The sequence below is a fragment of the Phaenicophaeus curvirostris genome, chromosome 3 (assembly GCF_032191515.1).
Source record: "Phaenicophaeus curvirostris isolate KB17595 chromosome 3, BPBGC_Pcur_1.0, whole genome shotgun sequence".
NCBI classification, from domain to species: domain Eukaryota; kingdom Metazoa; phylum Chordata; class Aves; order Cuculiformes; family Cuculidae; genus Phaenicophaeus; species Phaenicophaeus curvirostris.
This window is the reverse complement of record NC_091394.1, coordinates 98,795,504-98,823,251: the sequence shown is the minus strand read 5'-3', so window position 1 is coordinate 98,823,251 and position 27,748 is coordinate 98,795,504. Positions and strand designations below refer to the sequence as shown.

At 54.3% G+C, this 27,748-nt stretch overlaps 4 protein-coding genes across 4 annotated transcripts in view; 2 read left to right on the top strand and 2 right to left on the bottom strand.

Annotated features, from left to right (window-relative positions):
• The window catches only part of LOC138719462 (feather keratin-like), a 101,496-nt gene that overhangs the window by 18,558 nt on the left and 55,190 nt on the right, over positions 1 to 27,748 (bottom strand). The window lies entirely within an intron of this gene.
• Positions 8,573 to 11,730, bottom strand: LOC138718480 (gastrula zinc finger protein XlCGF57.1-like). The gene is given in 4 exon segments (XM_069852986.1): positions 8,573 to 9,390; positions 9,393 to 10,487; positions 10,684 to 10,721; positions 11,378 to 11,730. Coding segments are annotated over 4 exon segments (1,470 nt in total). The 5' UTR covers positions 11,596 to 11,730; the 3' UTR covers positions 8,573 to 9,271.
• Positions 12,353 to 14,796, top strand: LOC138719447 (zinc finger protein 157-like). The gene is made up of 2 exons (XM_069854788.1): positions 12,353 to 12,575; positions 13,157 to 14,796. The coding sequence occupies exons 1-2, from the start codon at positions 12,449 to 12,451 to the stop codon at positions 13,918 to 13,920; spliced, it is 891 nt and encodes a 296-aa protein (XP_069710889.1). The 5' UTR covers positions 12,353 to 12,448; the 3' UTR covers positions 13,921 to 14,796.
• On the top strand, positions 26,537 to 26,910 carry LOC138719452 (feather keratin-like). Its single transcript, XM_069854800.1, has one exon. The coding sequence runs from the start codon at positions 26,556 to 26,558 to the stop codon at positions 26,892 to 26,894; it is 339 nt and encodes a 112-aa protein (XP_069710901.1). The 5' UTR covers positions 26,537 to 26,555; the 3' UTR covers positions 26,895 to 26,910.

Sequence of the window (27,748 nt, the reverse complement as noted above, 5' to 3'; positions counted from 1 at the left end):
CATTTAGACAAGGAGACCTTTCCTCTTGGGTATCCATCATACCACTCAGCTTGGTGTCTTCTTCAGACTCACTGAGGGTGCACTCACTCCCACTCTCTATGTCCCTGACAAAGACAGTGAATAATCCTTGTCCCAGGACAGACACTAGGTGGGCACCACTAGTCACTGATCTCCACCTGTACATCGAGACCTTGACCCCAACACTTTGAGTGGAACAATCCTGCTTATTTCTTACAAACCAAGAGGTCCACCCACCAAATCCACATCTTTCAATGTCAGAGACAAGGGTGCTGTGAGTGGCAGTATCAAACACATTACACAAGGCCAGGTAGATGAGGTCAGTTCCTCTTCCCTTCTCCACCAACGCTGTAGCCCCTCTGCACGCAGCCTCCATTTAGACAAGGATGTTGCGTGAGACACTTCCACATGCTTTGCAGAAGGCCAGGTAGGTGAGTTCTGTTCCTCTTCCCTTCTCCACCTATATTATCGCTCCATTGCACAAAGACTCCAGATTTCTCAGGAACAATTTGGCTTTTGGGAAGCCCGCTTGGCTTTCAGCAATCTCCTCCTTAATTTCCACAAGCCTTGGCATAGTTTCCAGGAGGATCTGCCAGGATCCGTGACATTGGCAGGCACAGAGGTGACACTGACAGGCTGGTAGTTGACCTGGGTCTCCCTTTTGCATCTTTAAAACCAGAGTTACCACCCGCTGCCTTGTGGAGAGTTCACTCCATCCCACTGCTCGTCATTGCGAAGGATGATGAACAGATTTGTTCCCAAAGATCCAGTTCCTGGGCTTCATTAATTGAGATTTCCCTCCATCAGGACTTCCTGCCACCCATCACAAGCCCCTGGGCCCAACCATTCAACCACTTTGCATTGCAACTCGCTGGTCACTTATGCAAAGCATGCATTTTGGTCTTTTCTATGAGGATGCAAGGGGAGAAAACATCAAAGGCTTCACTCAAAATTCAAGGTAAACACAAGCCTTTGTTCTTTCCCCCTCTACAGACCTAGACACTTTAATGCAGAAGACACGTAGCTTGGTCAAGCATGATGTCCCCTTCAGAAATCCATATTCATACCTCCTCACCAACTTCTCTGACCAGCGTCGATCAGTGGTTTGCGTGGCTACCAGCAATTGTCGTTTCCTCTTCACAATGCACCCACAAACCACACGACAAAAGTGCTAAGCAATGGCCTCACTGACACCATTACACCTCTCCTACGCTTCGGTCACCTCTTGCGCCTGCCCTGACACACGTCAGCAGCACCAAGTCTTTGGCCTCTAACACTCTCACTTCAAAGATGCCGCAAATACCAAGTGGACACGTCCTCAAGAGGAGGACATGACATTGAAGAACTGGGGCAAGGAAAACACACCCCACCTCATGACTCGCCACGCTGGGCCAGGACACAGCTGCTGCCTGCAAAATGCACTGACGCGCAAAGCGTGTCCCGCCCCTCGTGCACCACCATAAAAGCTGGTCCAGCACCTCTCTCCCTCACAACCTTCTCCACACACCTACACCTCTGCCCTCAACAAGGTGAGTCTCAACTCCCTGAGCCTCCTCCTCCTAACCCACCTCCTCCCTCTCTTCCACCACGCTCTTTCCCAGACCCACCAGCCCACAGGCCTCCCCACAACCACGAACCCCAAAGACCCACCCAACGCCTCCCCATTCCCTTGTCCTCCTCACAAACCAACCTCCTGACCCTTGCTCAACCCCCTCTCTTCCAGGGACCCTCCACACCACACCCATGGCCTGCAACGACCTCTGCCGCCCCTGCGCACCCGCCCCGCTGGCCAACAGCTGCAACGAGCCCTGTGTCAGGCAGTGCCAGGACTCCTCCGTCGTCATCCAGCCTCCCACCGTGCAGGTCACCCTGCCAGGACCCATCCTCACCTCCTTCCCCCAGAGCACCGCCGTCGGGTCCTCCGCATCGGCCGCTGTGGGCAGCGAACTCAGCTACCAGGGAGTGCCCGTCTCCAACGGGGCCTTCGGCTACGGCTACGGCTTGGGAGGCCTGGGCTGCTATGGTGGCAGAGGTCTGGGCTGGTTCGGTGGCAGGAGAGGCTGCTACCCATGCTAAGGGTCCTCTCCACCACCCTTGACACCAACCACCCACACCCTGGAAGCCACACCATGGGATGAAGATGCACCTCCTTGCGCCTCGAACTTGCTCCCTTCCAATTGACGCTTCTGTCTTCTCTATTTCCGCAACCACTCAATAAAGTTTTCCTGCATCCCAGCCTGAGAAGCCTCCTCTTCTTTCTTCTCCCAAGCTTCTTCCAGCCCCACCCAGCACAAAGCCAGGGCTACAGTGGCCATTGGGGTGGGTAGAAAGAGATTACAAGCTCCTCCTAGGCTCTACGTCCCCAGCCACAACAACAACACAGAGCAGCACAGGGACACTTCCAGAACATGACATAAGCCCTTCACTTGCCAAGACCAAAGGTTGTCCCTGCTCATGCACCACTATCCAGACCTCTGATGCCAGCTCCCCAGGAAAGCAGACACTTGACTCTCTTCCCCAGGACGACTCTCTCCCCACCACAGAAGCAAAATCACAGAATTGCAGAATCACAGAATGGTTGGGTTGGGTTGGAAGAGGTCTCTGGAGATCTCCCAGTCCAACCCCCCTGCTAAAGCAGGGTCACCTCGATCAGGCTTTACAGGAATGCATCCAGACTGGATTTCGGTATCTCCAGGGAACAAGACTCCACTCCCTCTGGGCAGCCAGTTCCAGTGCACCATCACTCTCACAAGAACAGCATTTCCAGATGTTCACCCAGAACATCACAAGTTCAATTTTGTACCTGATGCCCCTTGTCCTGTCGTAGGGAAACACTGAAAATGATCTGGGCCCCTCCTGTTGGCCGAGGCCCTGGCGATAGTCATAAGCAGTGATAGGAGCCCCTCGTCCTTCTCTTCTCCAGGATAAACACACCCACGTCTCTCAGCCTCTCCTCATAAGACATGAATTCCAGTACCCTCATCGCCTTGGCCTCTGCTGCAATTTCTCCAATCATTCCTTATCTGTCTTGAGTTGGGGAGCCAGAACTGGATACAAGGCCCCAGATGCAGCCTCACTACAGCAGAGCAGACAGGGAGGAGAATCTCCCCTGACCTGCTTGCTACAAATTACTTCATTCTCCCTAGGTTACTCTTGGTGTCCTTGGCCACAAGGGCTTGTTGCTGGCTCATGTTCAGTTTTTCATCCACCACTACGCACACGTCCTTCTCCACAGGACAACTCACAATCCATTCAACAATGAGCCCGTATCCTTCTTTAGGAGTTCTTCCATCCAGGTGAAGAACTCGACACTTGATCTTGTGGAGTGTCATGATGTACGCACAGGTTTGTGTCACTCGCCTGTCAATGCCCCTCTGGCTGGCACACCTTTCCCCTTGGGTATCTATCACAACACCCAGCTTGGTGTCATCTGAAAACTCACTAAGTCTGCACTCAAGCCCTCTCTCCTTGTTCCTGACAAAGACAGTAAAGCATCCCCGACCCCCTAAAGACACCAGATGGACCCCGCACATCTCTGGTCTCCACCTGGACATCAAGGCATTGACCGCAACATTTTCAGTGGAACGCTCCTGCATATTCCTTACTCACCAAGACATCCACCCATCAAATCCACATCTCTCCATGATACAGACAAGGGTGCTGTGTGCAACAGTATCACATGCTTTGCGCAAGGCCAGGTAGATGGGATGACTTGCTCTTCCCTTCTCCCCCAGTGCTGTAGCCCCATTGCACAAAGCCTCAATACTTGTCAGGAACAATTTGACTTTGCGAAGCCCTCTTGCCTTTCTGCTGTCGCCTCCAGAATTTCCATCCTCCTTGACATAATATCCAGCAGGATCCGCCAGGATTCGTGACCCTGCCAGGAACAGAGGTGACACTGACAGGCTGGTAGTTGGCTTGGGTCTCCCTTTTTGTCCTCTTTCAAATGAAGGTTACTATCTGCCACCTTGATGTGGCTTCACTCTACCGCACTGCTCAGGTCATGGAGGAGGATATGGAACAGGGTGGAACCCACCGATCCCATCTTGGGCTACACCACTTGAGACTTCCCTCCAGTGGGATTTCTTGACACTTATCTCAAGCCTATGGTCTCAAATATTCAACCACTTTGCAGTCCACATCACTGGTCACTTAGGCAACACATACATTTTTATCTTGTGTAGGAGCATTACAGGTGAGAAATCATCAAAGGCTTTACTCAAAACTCAAGGCAAACACCAGCCTTGGTCCTTTCCTTATCTACAAACCTTGCCACCTTCATGTAGAAGACACAGATGCGTGTCAAACACAACGTCCCCTTTGATACGACATGCTCAGGACTACCCACAACATTTTTGTCTGTTCTGTGTCTGACAGCTCTGGGTCTGCCTGCATGAGGTGCCTTCTTCCCAATGTAACCACAAACCACACCACATGGGTGCCACACGATGACCTCACTGACAACATCCCAACTCTGCAATGGTTGCCTCTTCTGCCCACCCTGACTTTCAGCATCACCACCATGAATTGACCTCCAAACCTTTGCCTTAAAAGCTGCCTCCAGGGCCAAGAAGATGAAATGACATGTTGATGACCTTCCTGCCTGTCCTGATTCTGGCTGAGCTGGGTCGGGCTGCCAGGAAATGGGCTCAGATCATCACAAAACACCCACAAACCACACAAGAAATGTGCCAGGTGATGACCTGACTGACAACATAACACCTCTCCAATGCTTTGGTATCCTCTTGTGCTTGCCCTGGCATGCACCATCAGCACCAAGCCTTTTACCTCTAAGAGTCTCGCTTCAAAGATGCCGCCAGCACCAAGTGGACATGTCCTCAAGAGGAGGACATGACATTGAAGAACTGGGGCAAGGAAAACACACCCCACCTCATGACTCGCCACGCTGGGCCAGGACACAGCTGCTGCCTGCAAAATGCACTCATGCACAAAGCCCGTCCCGCCCCTCGCGCACCACCATAAAAGCTGGTCCAGTGCCTCTCTCCCTCACAACCTTCTCCGCACACCTTCTCCTCCACACTAAACAAGGTGAGCCTCAACACCCTGAGCCTCCTCCTCCTGACCCACCTCCTCCCTCTCTTCCACCATGCTCTTTCCCTGCCTCACCAACCCACACTCCTCCCCACCGTCATGCTCCCCACAGACCCATCCCACGCCTTCCCACTCCCCTGCCCTCCTCACACATATCACCCCTCGCACACCCATACCCCACTGCTTGCTCAACCCCCTCTCTTCCAGGGACCCTCCACACCACACCCATGGCCTGCAACGACCTCTGCCGCCCCTGCGCACCCGCCCCGCTGGCCAACAGCTGCAACGAGCCCTGCGTCAGGCAGTGCCAGGACTCCTCCGTCGTCATCCAGCCTCCCACCGTGCTGGTCACCCTGCCAGGACCCATCCTCACCTCCTTCCCCCAGAGCACCGCCATCGGGTCCTCCGCATCGGCTGCTGTAGGCAGCGAACTCAGCTACCAGGGAGTGCCCGTCTCCAACGGGGCCTTCGGCTATGGCTATGGCTTGGGAGGTCTGGGCTGCTATGGTGGCAGAGGTCTGGGCTGGTTCGGTGGCAGGAGCGGCTGCTACACCTGCTAAAGGTCGTCACCATCACCCCTGACACTGACCACCGTCACCCTGGAAGACACACCATGGGTTGAGGATGCACCTCCTTGCGCCTCAGACCTCATCCCTTCCACTAATCGCTCCTGCCTTCTCAATTTCTATCCCCCTCAATAAAGTTCTCCTGCATTCAAGATTCAGACGCCTCCTCTCTTCTTTTCTTTTGAAGTTCCTCCAACCTCACCCAGCACAACACCAAGGCTACAGTGGCCGTTGGGGTGGTTGGAAAGATGTTGCAATCTCCTCATATGGTTTATATCCCCAGCCACAACAACAATACAGAGCAGGGCAGAGACACTTCCAGAACATGACACAAGTCCTTTGCTTGCCCAGACGAATCATGCCTATGCTAGCTCACCGCTATCCAGACCTCCGATGTCAGCTCCCCTAGGTAACAAACTCTTGACTCTTCCCCAGGACGACTCTCTGGCCACCACAGCAAGCAGAATCGCAGAATGGTTGGGCAATAAGGCATCTCTGTAGATCATCGATGCTAGCCCCCTGCTACAGCAGTGTCACATCAATCAGGCTGTACAGGAAGACATCCAGATGATTTCTCTTCTCAATCTTCTCTTCTCCAAGCAAAAGCAACCGAGGTCTCTCAGCCTTTCCACGTCAGAGAGAAGCTCCAGCCCTTTTAATCACCTCCATGGCCTCCACTGGACTCTCTCCAATAGTTCCTTGTGTTTCTGGAGCTGGGGATGCTCCACCCCAGGACGTGTTTAAGGCCAGATTGGATAGGGGCTTGGGTAACCTCATCTAGTGAGATGTCCTTCCCCATGGCAAGGGGGTGGAACTAGATGATCTTTAACATCCCTTCTAACCCCAACTCTTCTAGGATTCTATACGGCCTCTCTAGGGCAGAGTAGATGGGGAGGAGCATCTCATTCAACCCTCTTGCTACACTCTTCGTGACACACTCCAGAATACCCTCAGTCTTCGCCACGAGTGCACATTGCCGGCTCATAGTCAGTATGTCATCCACCACGAGCCCCAAGTCCTTCTCCACAGGACTGCTCAAAATCCACACATTGCCCAGCCTATAAACTTTTCTAGGAGTTCCTCAAACAAGGACAAGGACCTGGCACTTGGCACCTTGCTGAGGGTGCACTCAATCCCACTCTCTGCATCCCTGGCAGAGATGGCAAATAAGACTGCTCTGTCAGTCTGACCTCAGTGCCAGGGAAAGTCATGGAACAGGTGATCTTGAGTGCTATCATCAAGCACGTGCAAGAGAACCGAGTGATCAGGCCCAGTCAACACGGGTCCACGAAGGGCAGGTCTTGCCAAACTAACCTGATCGCCTTCTTTGAAAAAGAGACTCTCCTCCTGGACGAGGGAAAGGCTCTGGACATAGTTATCTTGGACTACAGTACAGCCTTTGACACAGTTTCTCACAGCATTCTGCTTCGGAAACTGTCAGCCTCTGGACGGGACGGGTGCACACTCTCCTGGGTGGAAAACTGGTTGGATGGCTGGGCCCAGAGAGTGCTGGTAAATGGAGTTAACTCCAGCTGGAGGCCAGTTCCAAGTGGGGTTCCCCAGGGATCAGTGCTGGGCCCAGCCCTCTTCAATGTCTTTATCAATGGCCTGGATGAAGGCATCGAGTGCACCCTTAGCAAGTTTGCGGATGACACTAAGCAGGGTGGAAGTGTGGATCTGCTGGAGGGATCTGAACAGGCTGGACCGCTGGGCTGAGACCGGTGGCAGGAGGTTTAACAAGGCCAAGTGCCGGGTCCTGCACTTGGGGCACAACAACCCTGTGCAGCTCCAGACTAGAAGGCTGGCTAGAAAGCTGCCTGGAGGAGAGGGACCTGGGGGTGTTGGTTGACAGCGACTGAACATGAGCCAGCAGGGGCCCAGGTGGCAAGAAGGCCAATGGCATCTTGGCTTGGATCAGAAACAGCGTGACCAGCAGCCACAGGGAGGTTTCTCTGCCTTTCTACTCAGCACTGGTGAGACCGCTCCTTGAATCCTGTGTTCAGTTCTGGGCCCCTCACCACAAGAAGGATGTTGAGGCTCTCAAACGAGTCCAACGAAGAGCGACAAAGCTGGTGAAGGGCCTGGAGAACAAGTCTTATGAGGAGCGGCTGAGAGAGCTGGGGTTGTTTAGCCTGGCGAAGAGGAGGCTGAGGGGAGACCTCATTGCTCTCTACAACTACCTGAAAGCAGGTTGTGGAAAGGAGGGAGCTGGTCTCTTCTCCTAAGTGATTAGAGACACGATAATAGGGTAGGGCCTCAAGCTGCACCAGGAGAGGTTCAGTCTTGAAATCAGGAAAAAACATTTCATGGAAAGGGTCGTTGGGCACTGGAACAGGCTGCCCAGGGAGGTGGTTGAGTCACCTTCTCTGGAGGTGTTTAAAAGACTGGTGGATGAGCTGCTGAGGGCCATGGTTTAGTGACTGATAAGAAACGTTGGACTTGATGATCTACTGGGTCTTTTCCAACCGAGTCATTCTGTGATTCTATAAAAACTGAAAGGAATCCTAAGAACTCCCTGGATAAGAACCAAGAGAAAGAGTAATCCGCTCATCAAAAGGCCATCTCAATTTCATAATTTTATGAGATTCCTCAGCAGAAATGGAAATCAAAACTAATGACACTGCAGACGCCCTCACAGCTATTCAAGCTGAAGTGACATCACTGAGCAAAGCGGTCTTACAAAATCAAATGGGTTTAGAGATATTAACGGTGCAAATGGGAGGAGTATGTACCTTAATAAACACAAGTTGCTGCACCTACACTAACCAATCCGGAATGGTGACAGAAGCCATAGATGACATTGGGAAACAAACCAAGGTTTTACACGAAGCAGCACAAGACAGTAATTCTTTTGCTTTTACTGAACTGTGGGAAAAGCTCACCTCTTGGTTACCTAACTTTCTTTGCCTTAGACAATTGTTTGCTTTGATAGTTGCTTTAATGATTTTAGGGCTTTTATTGCATTTTATAGCTAAATGTTTAATAACTTGTACTGAAGGGGCTATTAATGATTACAAACAATGGAAAAACATCAACTTTGCCAGGAGACAGAATTGAGAAAATAAGAAGAGCGTCAATACAGAAAGGAGCCTTTAAATAAGTAGAAGAATTTACTAACAGGCTAGACAAAGGTGGGAATTGAAACAAGGCATTCTTCAAAACAAGGCATCCTTCCAAACAAGAAAGTGTTATCAGGAGCACCGGGTGCTCAAGCCAGAGCTGTGCGGTAGTGCTTCAGTGAGCAAGGAGACCGTCCAAGGAGTAAGTAGCTGCTTGTTACAGAATACGGTGTGCAAGCTAGGAGGAGAACCCCCTTGCACCCCAGCACTGCTAATAAAACACACCTCCTTTATAACTCTCCCGAGTTGATAAGTTCGATTCCGCGTCTCAGCCAGACGCTGAGCAGCAGATTCGGGGGTCACTGAGCTACGGAGGCAGCTGCAGGCTGGGAGTGCTGGGGGTGCACTCATGAGCCACCATGGGCCCCTCGTCCTTTAACTGCTCCTTGCAGCTGCCGCACTGCAAGGACCTGGCCTCTGTCCACCCCCTCGCCTGAGAAGGACTATCCTCCTCCTGTCTGTCGCCCTCAGCACCACTCGCAGGCCCTGCTGCACCCATGGTTGTTTATTCACATTCTAATTCTGGCTGTAGGTCTTGTCACACTCGCCACACTTCCAGGGCTTCTTCCTTGCGTGGATGCACTGGTGGTTGACTACAGCTTGCGTCCCTCAGAAGTGGAGGTTGCAGTGGCTCAGGCCAAGGGACGCTCACTGGTGTGGATATGCTGGTGCCTCATCAGAGAGGCCTTCCTGCTGAAGCTCTCGCCACAGTCGGTGCAGGTGAATGGGCGCTCGCCAGTGTGGATGCGCAGATGGCTGTTCAAGTGGCCCTTTTGGACAAAGCCCCTGTTGCATTCAGTGCAGGCAAAGGGGCGCTCACCCGTGTGGATGCGCTGATGAGCGATCAGGGAGCTCTTCGCTCTGAAGCCCTTTCCGCACTCAGCACAGGTGAAGGGGCATGTGCCAGTATGGATGAGCTGGTGCTTGGTCAGGGAATTCTGGTGGCAGAAGCTCTTTCCGCAGTCAGCACAGGCAAAGGGGCGCTGGCCCGTGGGGATGCGCTGGTGACTGATCAGGTGGCTCTTCTCTCTGAAGCTCTTTCCGCAGTCAGCACAGGCAAAGGGCCTCTCACCCGTGTGGATGCGCTGGTGTTCTATCAGGATGCTCTTCTTTGTGAAGCTCCTGTTGCAGTCAGCACAGATGAAGGGCCGCTCACCGGTGTGGATGCGCTGGTGTTCTATCAGGTTGCTCTTCTTTCTGAAGCGCCTGTTGCAGTCAGTACAGGCAAAGGGCCGCTCGCCAGTGTGGATGAGCTGGTGAGTTAGGAGGTTGGCCCTTTTTTTGAACCTCTTTTCACAATGGGCACAGGCAAAGGGCCGCTCGCCAGTGTGGATGCGTTGGTGTTCGGTCAGGATGGCCTTGTGTCTGAAGCTCTTCCCGCAGTCAGCACAGGTAAAGGGCCGCTCGCCCCTGTAGCTCCACTTCTGGATGGCCAGGGCTGTCCGGCTTCTGAAGTTCTTGTTGGACTTGGAAGGGTTCTTCTCCAGCTGCTGAGGGTCCAGCACATCGTGGAGGTGAGGGTGCACTGATATATCCCCCCGACTCCCACTCAGCTCCCATTCAGGTGAGCAACCATTGTGCCTGCTGCTTGACCTGCTCCTTCCCACGGACGCCTGGGACACGCCTGGCACAGGGCTCCGGTGCCTCTGCAGCGCCCCAGGGGGGTCTGGCACACATGGCGTCTGCCCTCGCTCCAGCTTGCAGATGATATCTGGCTTGATGGTGACCCAGCCTGTTGGGGAACAGACAGAAGCACCCTGTGTCACGCTGCCCAGAAAGTAGCATGAACCCCCAGCACCCACAACCCCAACAGTCACAGCCCAAACGTCTCCTCCCACTCCGCTCCTCCCTCACCATTCAACCCGGCTACCATTCATCCTCCCTTCCCTTCCCTGCGCTACAGCCTCCCCTCGCATCACCCTCGTCACCTTCGCTGCTCTCCTGCACACAGGACGCCAACAAAGGGCTCAAAGTGGCAAAAGGAGAGGTTAAGACCAGACTCGGGGAAGCATTTCTTCCCAGAGGGGGCTCAAACCCTAAAACAAGCTTCCCGGAGACCTGCTTGATGCCCTAAGCCTGTCGGGATTCGAGAGGCATTTGGACTATGTCCATAATCCCATGATTTAACAGCTGCTCATCCCTGAAGGGCTCAGGCACTTGGACCCAGGAAGCCTCGTAGGTCCCTTTCCACTGAAAATGGATCCCATCCCATCCCACCCCATCCCATCCCACCCCATCCCACCCCATCGAACTCCATCCCCTCCCATCCCACCCCACCCCATTCCATCCCATCCCCTCCCATCCCATCCCGTCCCATCCCCTCCCCTCCCATCCCATCCCATCCCACCCCACCCCATCGCATCCCATCCCATCCCACCCCATCGCATCCCATCCCACCCCATCGAACCCCATCCCCTCCCATCCCATCCCATCCCATCCCATTCCATCCCCTCCCCTCCCATCCCATCCCATCCCATCCCATCCCATCCCATCCCATCCCATCCCATCCCATCCCATCCCATCCCATCCTCTCTACCACGACCGCTCTGCACACGAGGCTGCCTGCCAGGGGAAAACCTGCAGTCCCAACCCCAACATCAGCACTCAGGCAGCAATGCCCACAGCTGCATGTTCCCTCCCAAGGCCTCCAGCTCAGGTCCACGTGGCAATTCTGCCTCCAGCCCAGCCCAGCAGAGCCGCAGAGAGTCCTCACCCAGCGAGGCGACCATCTCGTAGGTGTCCAGCATCACCTCCCGGTAGAGCCGCCGCTGCCAGCCCGTCAGCTCTGCCCACTCCTCGCGGCACAAGTAGATGGCCACCTCCTCGAACGGCCCCGCCATCTGCAGCAAGAAGCACGCCCGGCTCAGCACGCCCCGCTGTGCCTTGCCTGGAACCCTCTGCCCAAACCCTGACACTGCCACACTGAGAACCGGCAGCCCAGGGGGATCGAGCTCAGCTGAACCCCGGCAATTCCCCACTCGTGCCCAAATCACACCCCTTTCCACTCCAGCCCCATCGTTCTTTCTGGCTGTGACATCAATCCAGAGATCTCCACATACATCTTCTACCCTGAGACCATGTCTTTCCCTCTCCAGTGCCCACTGAGAGAAGATATCCCGAAGCTGGGATGCTGGGTCCCTGCCCAGCCCCATGCTGGGATGCTGGGTCCCAGCTCCCCCTGGAGAGGCGCAGCAGGGACACGGGCACAGCTGGCACCCTTCGAGGCAGCTCTCCCCGGCCCCAGCCCCCTTAGGGACCCCCGCCAGAGCAGCGGGGGCTGCGCCCTCTCCCTCCCCCGCGCTGGAAGCCGCAGCCCCTGCGCCGCCTGCCCTTGACCCCCCCTTGCCGGAGCAGCCTGGACCCCGCGCCGCTGCCTCTCGCCGGGGAGACGGAGCCTCGCCCCGAGATCGCTCCGGCCAGAGGCAGCGGGGACGCTCCGGATGCCGCCCCACACGCCTGCCGAAAAGCACCTCGAGCCCTGCTGCTCGCACGAGAAGGAAGGGGGGCCCAGAAAGACTCCCCGCCTCGCCTCCCCGCCACCCCCCTCTGCCTGCAGCTCCAGCGCCGGAAAGAACCGACTGGAGGCGAAGCGTTTCCGTCGCACAATTGGTCTCTCCCCACGGGTTCCGCCTCTTCCTGGCGGGCTGGGACCGAGCCTCGCTAGTGCTGAGCCGGGCGTGCTTCTTGCTGCAGATGGCGGGGCCGTTCGAGGAGGTGGCCATCTACTTGTGCCGCGAGGAGTGGGCAGAGCTGACGGGCTGGCAGCGGCGGCTCTACCGGGAGGTGATGCTGGACACCTACGAGATGGTCGCCTCGCTGGGTGAGGACTCTCTGCGGCTCTGCTGGGCTGGAGGGATGGGGTGGGGTGGGATGGGATGGGGTGGGATGGGATGGGGTGGGGTGAGATGGGATGGGGTGGGGTGGGATGGGATCCATTTTCAGTAGAAAGGCATCTACGGGGCTTCCTGGGTCCAAGTGCCTGAGCCCTTCAGGGATGAGCAGCTGTTAAATCACGGGATTATGGACATTGTCCAAATGCCTCTCCAAGCCTTACGGCCGTAGGGCCTTGAGCGGGTCTCTGGGAAGCTTGTTTTAGGGTTTGAGCCCCCTCTGGGAAGAAATGCTTCCCCGAGTCTGGTCTTAACCTCTCCTTTTGCCACTTTGAGCCCTTTGTTGGCGTCCTGTGTGCAGGAGAGCAGCGAAGGTGACGAGGGTGATGCGAGGGGAGGCTGTAGGCGCAGGGAAGGGAAGGGAGGATGAATGGTAGCCGGGTTGAATGGTGAGGGAGGAGTGGAGTGGGAGGAGACGTTTGGGCTGTGGCTGTTGGGGTTGTGGGTGCTGGGGGTTCATGCTACTTTCTGGGCAGCGTGACACAGGGTGCTTCTGTCTGTTCCCCAACAGGCTGGGTCACCATCAAGCCAGATATCATCTGCAAGCTGGAGCGAGGGCAGACGCCATGTGTGCCAGACCCCCCTGGGGCGCTGCAGAGGCACCGGAGCCCTGTGCCAGGCGTGTCCCAGGCGTCCGTGGGAAGGAGCAGGTCAAGCAGCAGGCACGGTGCGGGCTCACCTGAATGGGAGCTGAGTGGGAGTCGGGGGGACATATCAGTGCACCCTCACCTCCACGATGTGCTGGACCCTCAGCAGCTGGAGAAGAACCCTTCCAAGTGCAACAAGAACTTGAGGGGCCGGACAGCCCTGGCCATGCAGAAGAGGAGCCAGAGGGGGAAGCAGCCCTTTAGCTGTACAGACTGCGGGAAGAGCTTCAGACGCAAGGCCAAGCTGACCGAACACCAACGCATCCATACTGGCGAGCGGCCCTTTGCCTGTGCCCATTGTGACAAGAGGTTCAGATACAAGGCCAGCCTCCTAACTCACCAGCGCATCCACACTGGCGAGCGGCCCTTTGCCTGTGCTGACTGCGGCAAGAGCTTCAGAGAGAAGAGCTCCCTGATCAGTCACCAGCGTATCCACACTGCCGAGCAGCCCTTTGCCTGTGCTGACTGCGGGAAGAGCTTCAGACAGAAGCGCTCCCTGATCAGTCACCAGCGCATCCACACCGGTGAGCGGCCCTTTGCCTGCACCGACTGTGGCGAGAGCTTCAGCAGGAAGGGCTCTCTGATCAGGCACCAGCACATCCACACCAGTGAGCGTCCCTTGGCCTGAGCCACTGCAACCTCCACTTCTGAGGGACGCAAGCTGTAGTCAACCACCAGTGCATCCACGCAAGGAAGAAGCCCTGGGAGTGTGGCGAGTGTGACAAGACCTACAGCCAGAATTAGAACGTGAATAAACAACCATGGGTGCAGCAGGGCCTGCGAGTGGTGCTGAGGGCGACAGACAGGAGGAGGATAGTCCTTCTCAGGCGAGGGGGTGGACAGAGGCCAGGTCCCTGCAGTGCGGCAGCTGCAAGGAGCAGTTAAAGGACGAGGGGCCCATGGTGGCTCGTGAGTGCACCCCCAGCACTCCCAGCCTGCAGCTGCCTCCGTAGCTCAGTGCCCCCCGAATCTGCTGCTCAGCGTCTGGCTGAGACACAGAATCAAACTTAACAACTCAGGAGAGTTATAAAGGAGGTGTGTTTTATTAGCAGTGCTGGGGTGCAAGGGGGTTCTCCTCCTAGCTTGCACACCGTATTCTGTAACAAGCAGCTACTTACTCCTTGGACGGTCTCCTTGCTCACTGGAGCACTACCGCACAGCTCTGGCTTGAGCACCCGGTGCTCCTGATAACACTTTCTTATTTGGAAGGATGCCTTGTTTGAAGAATGCCTTGTTTCATTTCCCACCTTTGTCTAGCCTGTTAGTAAAGTCTTTTACTTATTTAAAGGCTGCTTTCCGTATTGACCCTCTTCTTAAAGTGTTTTCTTGATTCTGTCTTCTGGCAAAGTTGATGTTTTTTCCATTGTTTGTAATCATTAATAACCCCTCCAGTACAACATACATTTAATAAATACAACATTTAACTATAAAATGCAATAAAAGCCCTAAAATCATTAAAGGAACTATCAAAGCAAACAATTGTCTAAGGCAAAGAAAGTTAGGTAACCAAGAGGTGAGCTTTTCCCATAGTTCAGTAACACCAGAATAGTTACTGTCTTGTGCTGCTTTGTGTAAAACCTTGGTTTGTTTCCGGATTTCATCTATGGCTTTTGTCACCTTTCCGGATAGGTTAGTGTAGGTGCAGCAACTTGTGTTTATTAAGGTACATACTCCTCCCATTTGCACCGTTAATATCTCTAAACCCATTTGGTTTTGTAAGACCGCTTTGCTCAGTGATGTCACTTCAGCTTGAATAGCTGTGAGGGCGTCTGCAGTGTCATTAGTTTTGATTTCCATTTCTGCTGAGATATTGCCTCTTGCCTTTTCAAGGTGATCCATCTCATTAAACTATGAAATGGAGATGGCCTTTAAATGAGAGGATTTCTCTTTCTCTCGGTTCTTTTCCAGGGAGTTCTTAGGATTCCTTTCATTTTTTATAGAATCACAGAATGACTCGGTTGGAAAAGACCCAGTAGATCATCAAGTCCAACCTTTCCTATCAGTCACTAAACCATGCCCCTCAGCACCTCATCCACTCGTCTTTTAAACACCTCCAGAGAAGGTGACTCAACCACCTCCCTGGGCAGCCTGTTCCAGTGCCCAATGACCCTTTCCATGAAATGTTTTTTCCTGATTTCAAGACTGAACCTCTCCTGGTGCAGCTTGAGGCCATTCCCTCTTATCCTGTCCCCTGTCACTTGGGAGAAGAGGCCAGCTCCCTCCTTTCCACAACCTGCTTTCAGGTAGTTGTAGAGAGCAATGAGGTCTCCCCTCAGCCTCGTCTTCGACAGGCTAAACAACCCCAGCTCTCTCAGCTGCTCCTCATAAGACTTGTTCTCCAGGCCCTTCACCAGCTTTGTCGCTCTTCGTTGGACTCGTTTGAGAGCCTCAACATCCTTCTTGTGGTGAGGGGCCCAGAACTGAACACAGGATTCAAGGAGCGGTCTCACCAGTGCTGAGTAGAAAGGCAGAGAAACCTCCCTGTGGCTGCTGGTCACGCTGTTTCTGATCCAAGCCAAGATGCCATTGGCCTTCTTGCCACCTGGGCCCCTGCTGGCTCATGTTCAGTCGCTGTCAACCAACACCTCCAGGTCCTTCTCCTCCAGGCAGCTTTCTAGCCAGCCTTCTAGTCTGGAGCTGCACAGGGTTGTTGTGCCCCAAGTGCAGGACCCGGCACTTGGCCTTGTTAAACCTCCTGCCACCGGTCTCAGCCCAGTGGTCCAGCCTGTTCAGATCCCTCCAGCAGATCGACACTTCCACCCTGCTTAGTGTCATCCGCAAACTTGCTAAGGGTGCACTCGATGCCTTCATCCAGGCCATTGATAAAGACATTGAAGAGGGCTGGGCCCAGCACTGATCCCTGGGGAACCCCACTTGGAACTGGCCTCCAGCTGGAGTTAACTCCATTTACCAGCACTCTCTGGGCCCAGCCATCCAACCAGTTTTCCACCCAGGAGAATGTGCACCCGTCCCGTCCAGAGGCTGACAGTTTCCGAAGCAGAATGCTGTGAGAAACTGTGTCAAAGGCTGTACTGTAGTCCAAGATAACTATGTCCAGAGCCTTTCCCTCGTCCAGGAGGAGAGTCTCTTTTTCATAGAAGACTATCAGGTTAGTTTGGCAAGACCTGCCCTTCGTGGACCCGTGTTGACTGGGCCTGATCACTCGGTTCTCTTGCATGTGCTTGATGATAGCACTCAAGATCACCTGTTCCATGACTTTCCCTGGCACTGAGGTCAGACTGACAGAGCAGTCTTATTTGCCATCTCTGCCAGGGATGCAGAGAGTGGGATTGAGTGCACCCTCAGCAAGGTGCCAAGTGCCAGGTCCTTGTCCTTGTTTGAGGAACTCCTAGATGACATACTGACTATGAGCCGGCAATGTGCACTCGTGGCGAAGACTGAGGGTATTCTGGAGTGTGTCACGAAGAGTGTAGCAAGAGGGTTGAATGAGATGCTCCTCCCCATCTACTCTGCCCTAGAGAGGCCGCATAGGATCCTAGAAGAGCTGGGGTTAGAAGGGATGTTAAAGATCATCTAGTTCCATCCCCTTGCCATGGGGAAGGACATCTCACTAGATGAGGTTACCCAAGCCCCTATCCAATCTGGCCTTAAACACGTCCTGGGGTGGAGCATCCCCAGCTCCAGAAACACAAGGAACTATTGGAGAGAGTCCAGTGGAGGCCATGGAGGTGATTAAAAGGGCTGGAGCTTCTCTCTGACGTGGAAAGGCTGAGAGACCTCGGTTGCTTTTGCTTGGAGAAGAGAAGATTGAGAAGAGAAATCATCTGGATGCCTTCCTGTACAGCCTGTTTGATGTGACACTGCTGTAGCAGGGGGCTAGCATCGATGATCTACAGAGATGCCTTATTGCCAAACCAATCTGTGATTCTGCTTGCTGTGGTGGCCAGAGAGTCGTCCTGGGGAAGAGTCAAGAGTTTGTTACCTAGGGGAGCTGACATCGGAGGTCTGGATAGTGGTGAGCTAGCATGGGCATGATTTGTCTGGGCAAGCAAAGGGCTTGTGTCATGTTCTGGAAGTGTCTCTGCCCTGCTCTGTATTGTTGTTGTGGCTGGGGATATAAACCATATGAGGAGATTGCAACATCTTTCCAACCACCCCAACGGCCACTGTAGCCTTGTTGTGCTGGGTGAGGTTGGAGGAACTTCAAAAGAAAAGAAGAGAGGAGGTGTCTGAATCTTGAATGCAGGAGAACTTTATTGAGGGGGATAGAAATTGAGAAGGCAGGAGCGATTAGTGGAAGGGATGAGGTCTGAGGCGCAAGGAGGTGCATCCTCAACCCATGGTGTGTCTTCCAGGGTGTGGGTGGTCAGTGTCAGGGGTGATGGTGACGACCTTTAGCAGGTGTAGCAGCCGCTCCTGCCACCAAACCAGCCCAGACCTCTGCCACCATAGCAGCCCAGACCTCCCAAGCCATAGCCATAGCCGAAGGCCCCGTTGGAGACGGGCACTCCCTGGTAGCTGAGTTCGCTGCCCACGGCAGCCGATGCGGAGGATCCGACGGCGGTGCTCTGGGGGAAGGAGGTGAGGATGGGTCCTGGCAGGGTGACCAGCACGGTGGGAGGCTGGATGACGACGGAGGAGTCCTGGCACTGCCTGACGCAGGGCTCGTTGCAGCTGTTGGCCAGCGGGGCGGGTGCGCAGGGGCGGCAGAGGTCGTTGCAGGCCATGGGTGTGGTGTGGAGGGTCCCTGGAAGAGAGGGTGTTGAGCAAGGGTCAGGAGGTTGGTTTGCGAGGGGTAAAGTGTCAGGAGGGCAGAGGAGTGGGGAGGCGTAGGGTGTGTCTGTGGGGTTCGTGGTGGTGGGGAGGCGTGTGGGCTGGTGAGGCTGGGACAGAGCGTGGTGGAAGAGAGGGAGGAGGTGGGACAGGAGAAGGATGCTCAGGGAGTTGAGACTCACCTTGTTGAGGGCAGAGGAGAAGGTGTGCAGAGAAGGTTGTGAGGGAGAGAGGTGCTGGACCAGCTTTTATGGTGGTGCACGAGGGGCGGGACACGCTTTGTGCGTGAGTGCATTTTGCAGGCAGCAGCTGTGTCCTGGCCCAGCGTGGCGAGTCATGAGGTGGGGTGTGTTTTCCTTGCCCCAGTTCTTCAATGTCATGTCCTCCTCTTGAGGACGTGTCCACTTGGTGCTGGCGGCATCTTTGAAGCGAGACTCTTAGAGGTAAAAGGCTTGGTGCTGATGGTGCATGCCAGGGCAAGCACAAGAGGAGACCAAAGCATTGGAGAGGTGTTATGTTGTCAGTCAGGTCATCACCTGGCACATTTCTTGTGTGGTTTGTGGGTGTTTTGTGATGATCTGACCCCATTTCCTGGCAGCCCGACCCAGCTCAGCCAGAATCAGGACAGGCAGGAAGGTCATCAACATGTCATGTCATCTTCTTGGCCCTGGAGGCAGCTTTTAAGGCAAAGGTTTGGAGGTCAAATTCTTCGTGGTGATGGTGAATGTCTGGGTGGGAAGATGAGGCAATGAAAGCATCGCAGAGTTGGGATGTTGTCAGTGAGGACATCGTGTGGCACTCATGTGGTGTGGTTTGTGGTTACATTGGGAAGAAGGCACCTCATGCAGGCAGACCCAGAGCTGTCAGACACAGAACAGACAAAAAGGTTGTGGGTAGTCCTGAGCGTGTCGTATCAAAGGGGACGTTGTGTTTGACACGCATCTGTGTCTTCTACATGAAGGTGGCAAGGTTTGTAGATAAGGAAAGGACCAAGGCTGGTGTTTGCCTTGAGTTTTGAGTAAAGCATTTGATGATTTCTCACCTGTAATGCTCCTACACAAGATAAAAATGTATGTGTTGCCTAAGTGACCAGTGAGGTGGACTGCAAAGTGGTTGAATATTTGAGACCATAGGCTTGAGATAAGTGTCAAGAAATCCCACTGGAGGGAAGTCTCAAGTGGTGTAGCCCAAGACGGGATCGGTGGGTTCCACCCTGTTCCATATCCTCCTCCATGACCTGAGCAGTGCGGTAGAGTGAAGCCACATCAAGGTGGCAGATAGTAACTTTCATTTGAAAGAGGACAAAAAGGGAGACCCAAGCCACCTACCAGCCTGTCAGTGTCACCTCTGTTCCTGGCATGGTCACGAATCCTGGCGGATCCTGCTGGATATTATGTCAAGGAGGATGGAAATTCTGGAGGCGACAGCAGAAAGGCAAGAGGGCTTCGCAAAGTCAAATTGTTCCTGACAAGTATTGAGGCTTTGTGCAATGGGGCTACAGCACTGGGGGAGAAGGGAAGAGCAAGTCATCCCATCTACCTGGCCTTGCGCAAAGCATGTGATACTGTTGCACACAGCACCCTTGTCTGTATCATGGAGAGATGTGGATTTGATGGGTGGATGTCTTGGTGAGTAAGGAATATGCAGGAGCGTTCCACTGAAAATGTTGCGGTCAATGCCTTGATGTCCAGGTGGAGACCAGTGATGTGCGGGGTCCATCTGGTGTCTTTAGGGGGTCGGGGATGCTTTACTGTCTTTGTCAGGAACAAGGAGAGAGGGCTTGAGTGCAGACTTAGTGAGTTTTCAGATGACACCAAGCTGGGTGTTGTGATAGATACCCAAGGGGAAAGGTGTGCCAGCCAGAGGGGCATTGACAGGCTAGCGACACAAACCTGTGCGTACATCATGACACTCCACAAGATCAAGTGTCGAGTTCTTCACCTGGATGGAAGAACTCCTAAAGAAGGATACGGGCTCATTGTTGAATGGATTGTGAGTTGTCCTGTGGAGAAGGACGTGTGCGTAGTGGTGGATGAAAAAATGAACGTGAGCCAGCAATGAGCCCTTGTGGCCAAGGACACCAAGAGTAACCTAGGGAGAATGAAGGAATTTGTAGCAAGCAGGTCAGGGGAGATTCTCCTCCCTGTCTGCTCTGCTGTAGTGAGGCTGCATCTGGGGCCTTGTATCCAGTTCTGGCTCCCCAACTCAAGACAGATAAGGAATGATTGGAGAAATTGCAGCAGAGGCCAAGGCGATGAGGGTACTGGAATTCGTGTCTTATGAGGAGAGGCTGAGAGACGTGGGTGTGTTTATCCTGGAGAAGAGAAGGACGAGGGGCTCCTATCACTGCTTATGACTATCGCCAGGGCCTAGGCCAACAGGAGGGGCCCAGATCATTTTCAGTGTTTCCCTACGACAGGACAAGGGGCATCAGGTACAAAATTGAACTTGTGATGTTCTGGGTGAACATCTGGAAATGCTGTTCTTGTGAGAGTGATGGTGCACTGGAATTGGCTGCCCAGAGGGAGTGGAGTCTTGTTCCCTGGAGATACCGAAATCCAGTCTGGATGCATTCCTGTAGAGCCTGATCGAGGTGACCCTGCTTTAGCAGGGGGGTTGGACTGGGAGATCTCCAGAGACCTCTTCCAACCCAACCCAACCATTCTGTGATTCTGCAATTCTGTGATTTTGCTTCTGAGGTGGGGAGAGAGTCGTCCTGGGGAAGAGAGTCAAGTGTCTGCTTTCCTGGGGAGCTGGCATCAGAGGTCTGGATCGTGGTGCATGAGCAGGGTCAAGCTTTGTCTGGGCAAGTGAAGGGCTTGTGTCATGTTCTGGAAGTGTCCCTGTGCTGCTCTGTGTTGTTGTTGTGGTGGGGGATGTAGAGCCTGGGAGGAGCTTGTAATCTCTTTCTACCCACCCCAATGGCCACTGTAGCCCTGGCTTTGTGCTGGGTGGGGTTGGAAGAAGGTTGGGAGAAGAAAGAAGAGGAGGCTTCTCAGGCTGGGATGCAGGAAAACTTTATTGGTGGTTGTGGAAATAGAGAAGACAGAAGCGTCAAGTGGAAGGGAGCAAGTTCGAGGTGCAAGGAGGTGCATCTTCAACCCATGGTGTGGCTTCCAGGGGGTGGGTGGTTAGGGTCAAGGGTGGTGGAGAGGACCCTTAGCATGGGTAGCAGCCTCTCCTGCCACCGAACCAGCCGAGACCTCTGCCACCATAGCAGCCCAGACCTCCCAAGCCGTAGCCGTAGCTGAAGGCCCCGTTGGAGACGGGCACTCCCTGGTAGCTGAGTTCGCTGCCCACGGCAGCTGATGCGGAGGACCCGACGGCGGTGCTCTGGGGGAAGGAGGTGAGGATGGGTCCTGGCAGGGTGACCAGCGCGGTGGAAGGCTGGATGACGACGGAGGAGTCCTGGCACTGCCTGACGCAGGGCTCGTTGCAGCTGTTGGCCAGCGGGGCGGGTGCGCAGGGGCGGCAGAGGTCGTTGCAGGCCATAGGTGTGGTGTGGAGGGTCCCTGGAAGAGAGGGTGTTGAGCAAGGGTCAGGATGTTGGTTTGCGAGGAGGACAAGGGAATGGGGAGGCGTTGGGTGGGTCTTTGGGGTTCGTGGTGGTGGGGAGGCCTGTGGGCTGGTGGGTCTGGGAAAGAGCATGGTGGAAGAGAGGGAGGAGATGGGTTAGGAGGAGGAGGCTCAGGGAGTTGAGACTCACCTTGTTGAGGGCAGAGGTGTAGGTGTGTGGAGAAGGTTGTCCTCCTCTTGAGGACGTGTCCACTCGGTGCTGGCGGCATCTTTGAAGTGAGAGTGTTAGAGGCCAAGCACTTGATGTTGATGGCATGTGTCAGGACAAGCACAAGAGGTGACCAAAGCATTAGAGAGGGTGGGTGTTGCCTGTGAGGTCATCACATGGCACACATGTTGTGTGGTTTGCGGCTGCACGATGAAGACGTAACGACAACTGCTGGTAGCCACATAAACCACTGCTCAATCCTGGTCTGAAAAGTTGATGAGGAGGTGTAGACAAGGATGTATGAGGGGAATATCATGCTTGACCAAGCTCTGTGTCTTCTATATTAAGGTGACAGGGTCTGTAGAGGGGGAAAGAACAAAGGTTTGTGTTTATCTTGAATTGTGAGTGAAGCCTTTGATGTTTTCTCTCCTTGCATCCTCCTAGAAAAGACCAAAATGCATGCTTTGCATATATGACCAGCGTGTTGGACTGCCAAGTGGTTGAATGGTTGGGGCCAGAGGCTTGTGATGGGTGGCAGGAAGTCCTGATGGAGGGAAAACTCAATTAATGAAGCCCAGAACTGGATCTTAGGGACCAACCCTGTTCAGCATCCTTCTCAGTGACATGAGCAGTGGGAGTGAGTGAACCCTCAGCCAGGTGCCAGATGGTAACTCTCATTTTAAAGATGCAAAAGGGAGACCCAGGTCAAGTACCAGCCTTTCAGTGTCACGTCTGGGCCTGACATGGTCATGGATCCTGGCAGATCCTCCTGGAAACTATGCCAAGGTGTGTGGAAATAAAGGAGGCGATTGCTGAAAGCCAAGATGCCTTCCCAAAAGGCAAATTGTTTCTGAGAAATTCGGAGGCTTTTTGCGATGGGTCTACAGTGCAGGTGGAGAAGGGAAGAGGAACGGGACTCAGCTACCTGGCCTTGTGCAAAGCATGTGACAGTGTCTCATGCAACATCCTTGTGTAAATGGAGAGATGTGGATTTTAGGTGCGGACGTCTTGGTGGAGAAGGAATATGCTGGATTCTCCTCCCCATCTACTCTGCCCTAGTGAGGCCGCATAGAATCGTAGAATAGGTGAGGTTGGAAGGGACCTTAAAGATCATCTAGTTCCACCCCTCTGCCAGGGGCAGGGACATCCCACTAGGTCAGGTTACCCGAGGCCCCATCCAACCTGGCCTTAAACAGCTCGAGGGATCGGGCATCCGCAACTTCCCGTGGCAACCTGTTCCAGTGTCTGACCAGCTCATATCCATTCCCCCTTGTCCTATCACCACAAGCTTTTATGAATAGTCCCTCTCCAGCTTTCTTGCAGTCTCCTTTCAGGTACTGGAAGAACCTTTGTGCATGAGTGCGTTTTGCAGGCAGCAGCTGTGTCCTGGCCCGGCCTGGCGAGTCGTGAGGTGGGGTGTGTTTTCCTTGCCCCAGTTCCTCAATGCCATGTCCTCCTCTTGAGGACATATCCACTCAGCTGCTTCCTTTGCACAGAGTTCCCAGCTTTAGGAAAGCTCTGGGGACGGAGCAGGCAAGCCGTGTGGGCTGAAGTGTCACTGCAGGGAGCAAAGGAGTCATCGTGTCACCTGATGGGGCTGGGGGCTGACGCAGACACCTATGAGTAGGTGTTTGCCTGGTGGTTCCTGGCCTGCCACCACTGGCACCAGGAACCTGCCACCACTGCCACTGGGGAACTGTGACCCATGCCACTGTGGAGCTGCCATCCCTGTCATCAGGGTGCTGCCACCGCTGACAGGGGCTGCCACCACTGTCACTACGGAGCTGCCATCTCTGCCACAGGGCAGCTGCCACCAGAGGAACCAGAGGATCTTCCTGTACTAAGTGCCTCCTGCTGGACCTGCTCCTTCCCGCGGATCCTGGGGACGCACCTGGCCCAGGGTTCTGCTGCCTGCACTGTGCCCTGGGGTGGTCTGGTACGCACGGCGTCTCTCCTCGCTCCAGCTTGCAGATGATATCTGGCTTGACAGGGGGCCAGCCTGTCCGGGGCACAGAAAGAAGCACCATCTACCACACCGCCCGTATGCCAGCATCAGCCACCAACAGGCCAGGAACCAGCAGGCAAACACCTACTCATGGGTGTCTGCGTCAGCCCCCAGCCCCATCAGGTGACACGATGACTCCTTTGCTCCCTGCAGTGACACTTCAGCCCACACGGCTTGCCTGCTCCGTCCCCAGAGCTTTCCTAAAGCTGGGAACTCTGTGCAAAGGAAGCAGTGTCAGCAGTCAGCGCGATGCTTTCTGTTTCATTGGTGCCACCAAGGGAGGTGGCTAGATATAGTTTCGTTGAGTTTAAAACCGTTCCTCCTTGTCCTATCACCACACTCCTTGTTCATGATTCCCTCTTTCAAATAAAGGTGAACATCTGCATCCCACAACCCTGGTCGTTGAGGAGGATGTTGACCAGGCTTCGCCCCATGGATCCCTGTCCTGGGCTACATGACCTGAGACTTCCCTGCATCAGGACTTTGTCCCGCTCATCCCAAGCCTCTGGGCAAAGCCATTCAACCAGTTTGCAGTCCATCTCACTCTCTGCCTACTCAACACATAGTTTCTTGGCCAGTTTAGGAGCATGCAAGGGGAGAAAGCTTCAAAGCTTTTACTCAAAACTCAAGGGAAACACCAGCTTCTGCTCATCAAGGACGACGTCCCCTTTGTCAATACATGCTGATGATTACTCATCACTTTCTTCTCCCTCCTGGTTCCGGAGGGCTGAGTCTGGTGGCCAGGAAACCGCGTCCCCTTTTCACAAGGCACCTGCAAACCACAGCACACAAGTGCCAAGCGCCGGCCTCGCTGACAACACCACACCTCTCCCACGCTTTGGTCCCCTCTTGTGCCTGCAATGACACGTGCCATCAACAACAAGCCCTGGGCCTCTAACACTCTCACTTCAAAGCTGCCGCAGGGGCTAAGTGGATGTGTCCTCAAGAGGAGGACATGGCATTGAAGAACTGGGGCGAGGAAAACACACCCCACCTCACGACTCGCCAGGCCGGGCCAGGACACAGCTGCTGCCTGCAAAATGCACTCATGCACAAAGGTTCTTCCAGTACCTGAAAGGAGACGGCAAGAAAGCTGGAGAGGGACTATTCATAAAAGCTTGTGGTGATAGGACAAGGGGGAATGGATATGAGGTGGTCAGACACTGGAACAGGTTGCCAAGGGAAGTTGTGGATGCCCGGTCCCTCGAGGTGTTTAAGGCCAGGTTGGATGGGGCCTCGGGTTACCTGATCTAGTGGGATGTCCCTGCCCCTGGCAGAGGGGTGGAACTAGATGATCTTTAAGGTCTCTTCCAACCCCACCTATTGTACGATTCTATGCGGCCTCACTAGGGCAGAGTAGATGGGGAGGAGAATCCAGCATATTCCTTCTCCACCAAGACGTCCGCTTCTAAAATCCACATCTCTCCATTTACACAAGGATGTTGCATGAGACACTGTCAAATGCTTTGCACAAGGCCAGGTAGCTGAGTCCCGTTCCTCTTCCCTTCTCCACCTGCACTGTAGACCCATCGCAAAAAGCCTCCGAATTTCTCAGAAACAATTTGCCTTTTGGGAAGGCATCTTGGCTTTCAGCAATCGCCTCCTTTATTTCCACACACCTTGGCATAGTTTCCAGGAGGATCTGCCAGGATCCATGACCATGTCAGGCACAGAGGTGACACTGAAAGGCTGGTACTTGACCTGGGTCTCCCTTTTGCATCTTTAAAATAAGAGCTACCATCTGGCACCTGGCTGAGGGTTCACTCACTCCCACTGCTCATGTCACTGAGAAGGATGCTGAACAGGGTTGGTCCCAAAGATCCAGTTCTGGGCTTCATTAATTGAGATTTCCCTCCATCAGGACTTCCTGCCACCCATCACAAGCCTCTGGCCCCAACCATTCAACCACTTGGCAGTCCAACACGCTGGTCATATATGCAAAGCATGCATTTTGGTCTTTTCTAGGAGGATGCAAGGAGAGAAAACATCAAAGGCTTCACTCAAAATTAAGGGTAAACACAAACCTTTGTTCTTTCCCCCTCTACAGACCTAGTCACCTTAATTTAGAAGACACAGAGTTTGGTCAAGCATGATATTCCCCTCATACATCCTTGTCTACACCTCCTCATCAGCTTTTCAGACCAGGGTTGAGCAGTGGTTTATGTGGCTACCAGCAGTTGTCGTTACGTCTTCATCGTGCAGCCGCAAACCACACAACCTGTGTGCCACGTGATGACCTCACAGGCAACACCCACCCTCTCTAATGCTTTGGTCACCTCCTGTGCTTGTCCTCACTCGTGCCATCAACATCAAGTGCTTGGCCTCTAACACTCTCACTTCAAAGATGCTGCCACCACCGAGTGGACACGTCCTCAAGAGGAGGACATGACATTGAAGAACTGGGGCAAGGAAAACACACCCCACCTCATGACTCGCCACGCTGGGCCAGGACACAGCTGCTGCCTGCAAAATGCACTCATGCACAAAGCGTGTCCCGCCCCTCGCGCACCACCATAAAAGCTGGTCCAGCACCTCTCTCCCTCACAACCTTCTCTGTACACCTTCTCCTCCACGCTCAACAAGGTGAGCCTCAAACCCTGAGCCTCCTCCTCCTGACCCACCTCCTCCCTCTCTTCCACCATGCTCTGTCCCACCTACCACATCCCACATGCCTCCCCACCAAAACGAACCCCACAGACCCCACCCACGCCCTGCCCTCGTCACACTCCACACCTCGAAACCCCCATGCCCCACCGCTTGCTCAACCCCCTCTCTTCCAGGGACCCTCCACACCACACCCATGGCCTGCAACGACCTCTGCCGCCCCTGCGCACCCGCCCCGCTGGCCAACAGCTGCAACGAGCCCTGCGTCAGGCAGTGCCAGGACTCCTCCGTCGTCATCCAGCCTCCCACCGTGCAGGTCACCCTGCCAGGACCCATCCTCACCTCCTTCCCCCAGAGCACCGCCGTCGGGTCCTCCGCATCGGCTGCCGTGGGCAGTGAACTCAGCTACCAGGGAGTGCCCGTCTCCAACGGGGCCTTCGGCTATGGCTACGGCTACGGCTTGGGAGGCCTGGGCTGCTATGGTGGCAGAGGTCTCGGCTGGTTCGGTGGCAGGAGCGGCTGCTACCCATGCTAAGGGTCCTCTCCACCACCCCTGAGACTAGCGACATACACGTTGGAAGACACAGCATGCACTGAGGATTCGCCTCCTTGCACCTCAGACTTGCTCCCTTCCACTTGGTGCTCCTGCCTTCTCAATTTCACTCCCCCTCAATAAAGTTCTCCTGCATCCCAGCCTGAAGGCCTCCTCTCTTCTTTTCATTCAATGTTCCTCCAATCTCACCCTGCAAAACACAGAGTCTACAGTGGCCGTTTGGGTGGTTGGAACAATGTTGTAATATCCTCGCATGGTTTGTGTCCCCAGCTGCAACAATGCAGAGCAGCGCAGAGACACTTCCAGAACATGACACAAAACCTTCGCTTGCCCAGGCAAATCATGCCCATGCTCATGCACCACTATCCAGACCTCGGATGTCAGCTCCTCTTGGTAACAAACACTTGACTCTTTCTCAGGACGACTCTCTGGTCACCATAGCAAGTAGAATTGCAGAATGCTTGGGTTGGAAGGCATCTCTGGAGATCATCCAAGCTAACCCCCTGCTAAAGCAGGGTCACCTCGATCAGGCTGTACAGGAAGGCATCCTGATTGGACTTAAGTATATCTGGGGAAGGCGACTCCACTCCCTCCCTGGGCAGCCAATACCAGTGCACCCTCACTCTTACAAGAAAAGCTTTCCGAGATGTTCATGTGGAACTTCCTAAGATCCGGTTTGTTCCTATTGGCTCTTGTCCTGTCGCTGGGCACCACTTGAAATGATCTGGGCCCATCCTGTTGGCCGAGGCCCTGGCGATATCCATGAGCATTGATAGGAGCCCCTCGTCCTTCTCTTCTCCAGGATAAACACACCCATGTCTCTCAGCCAATCCTTA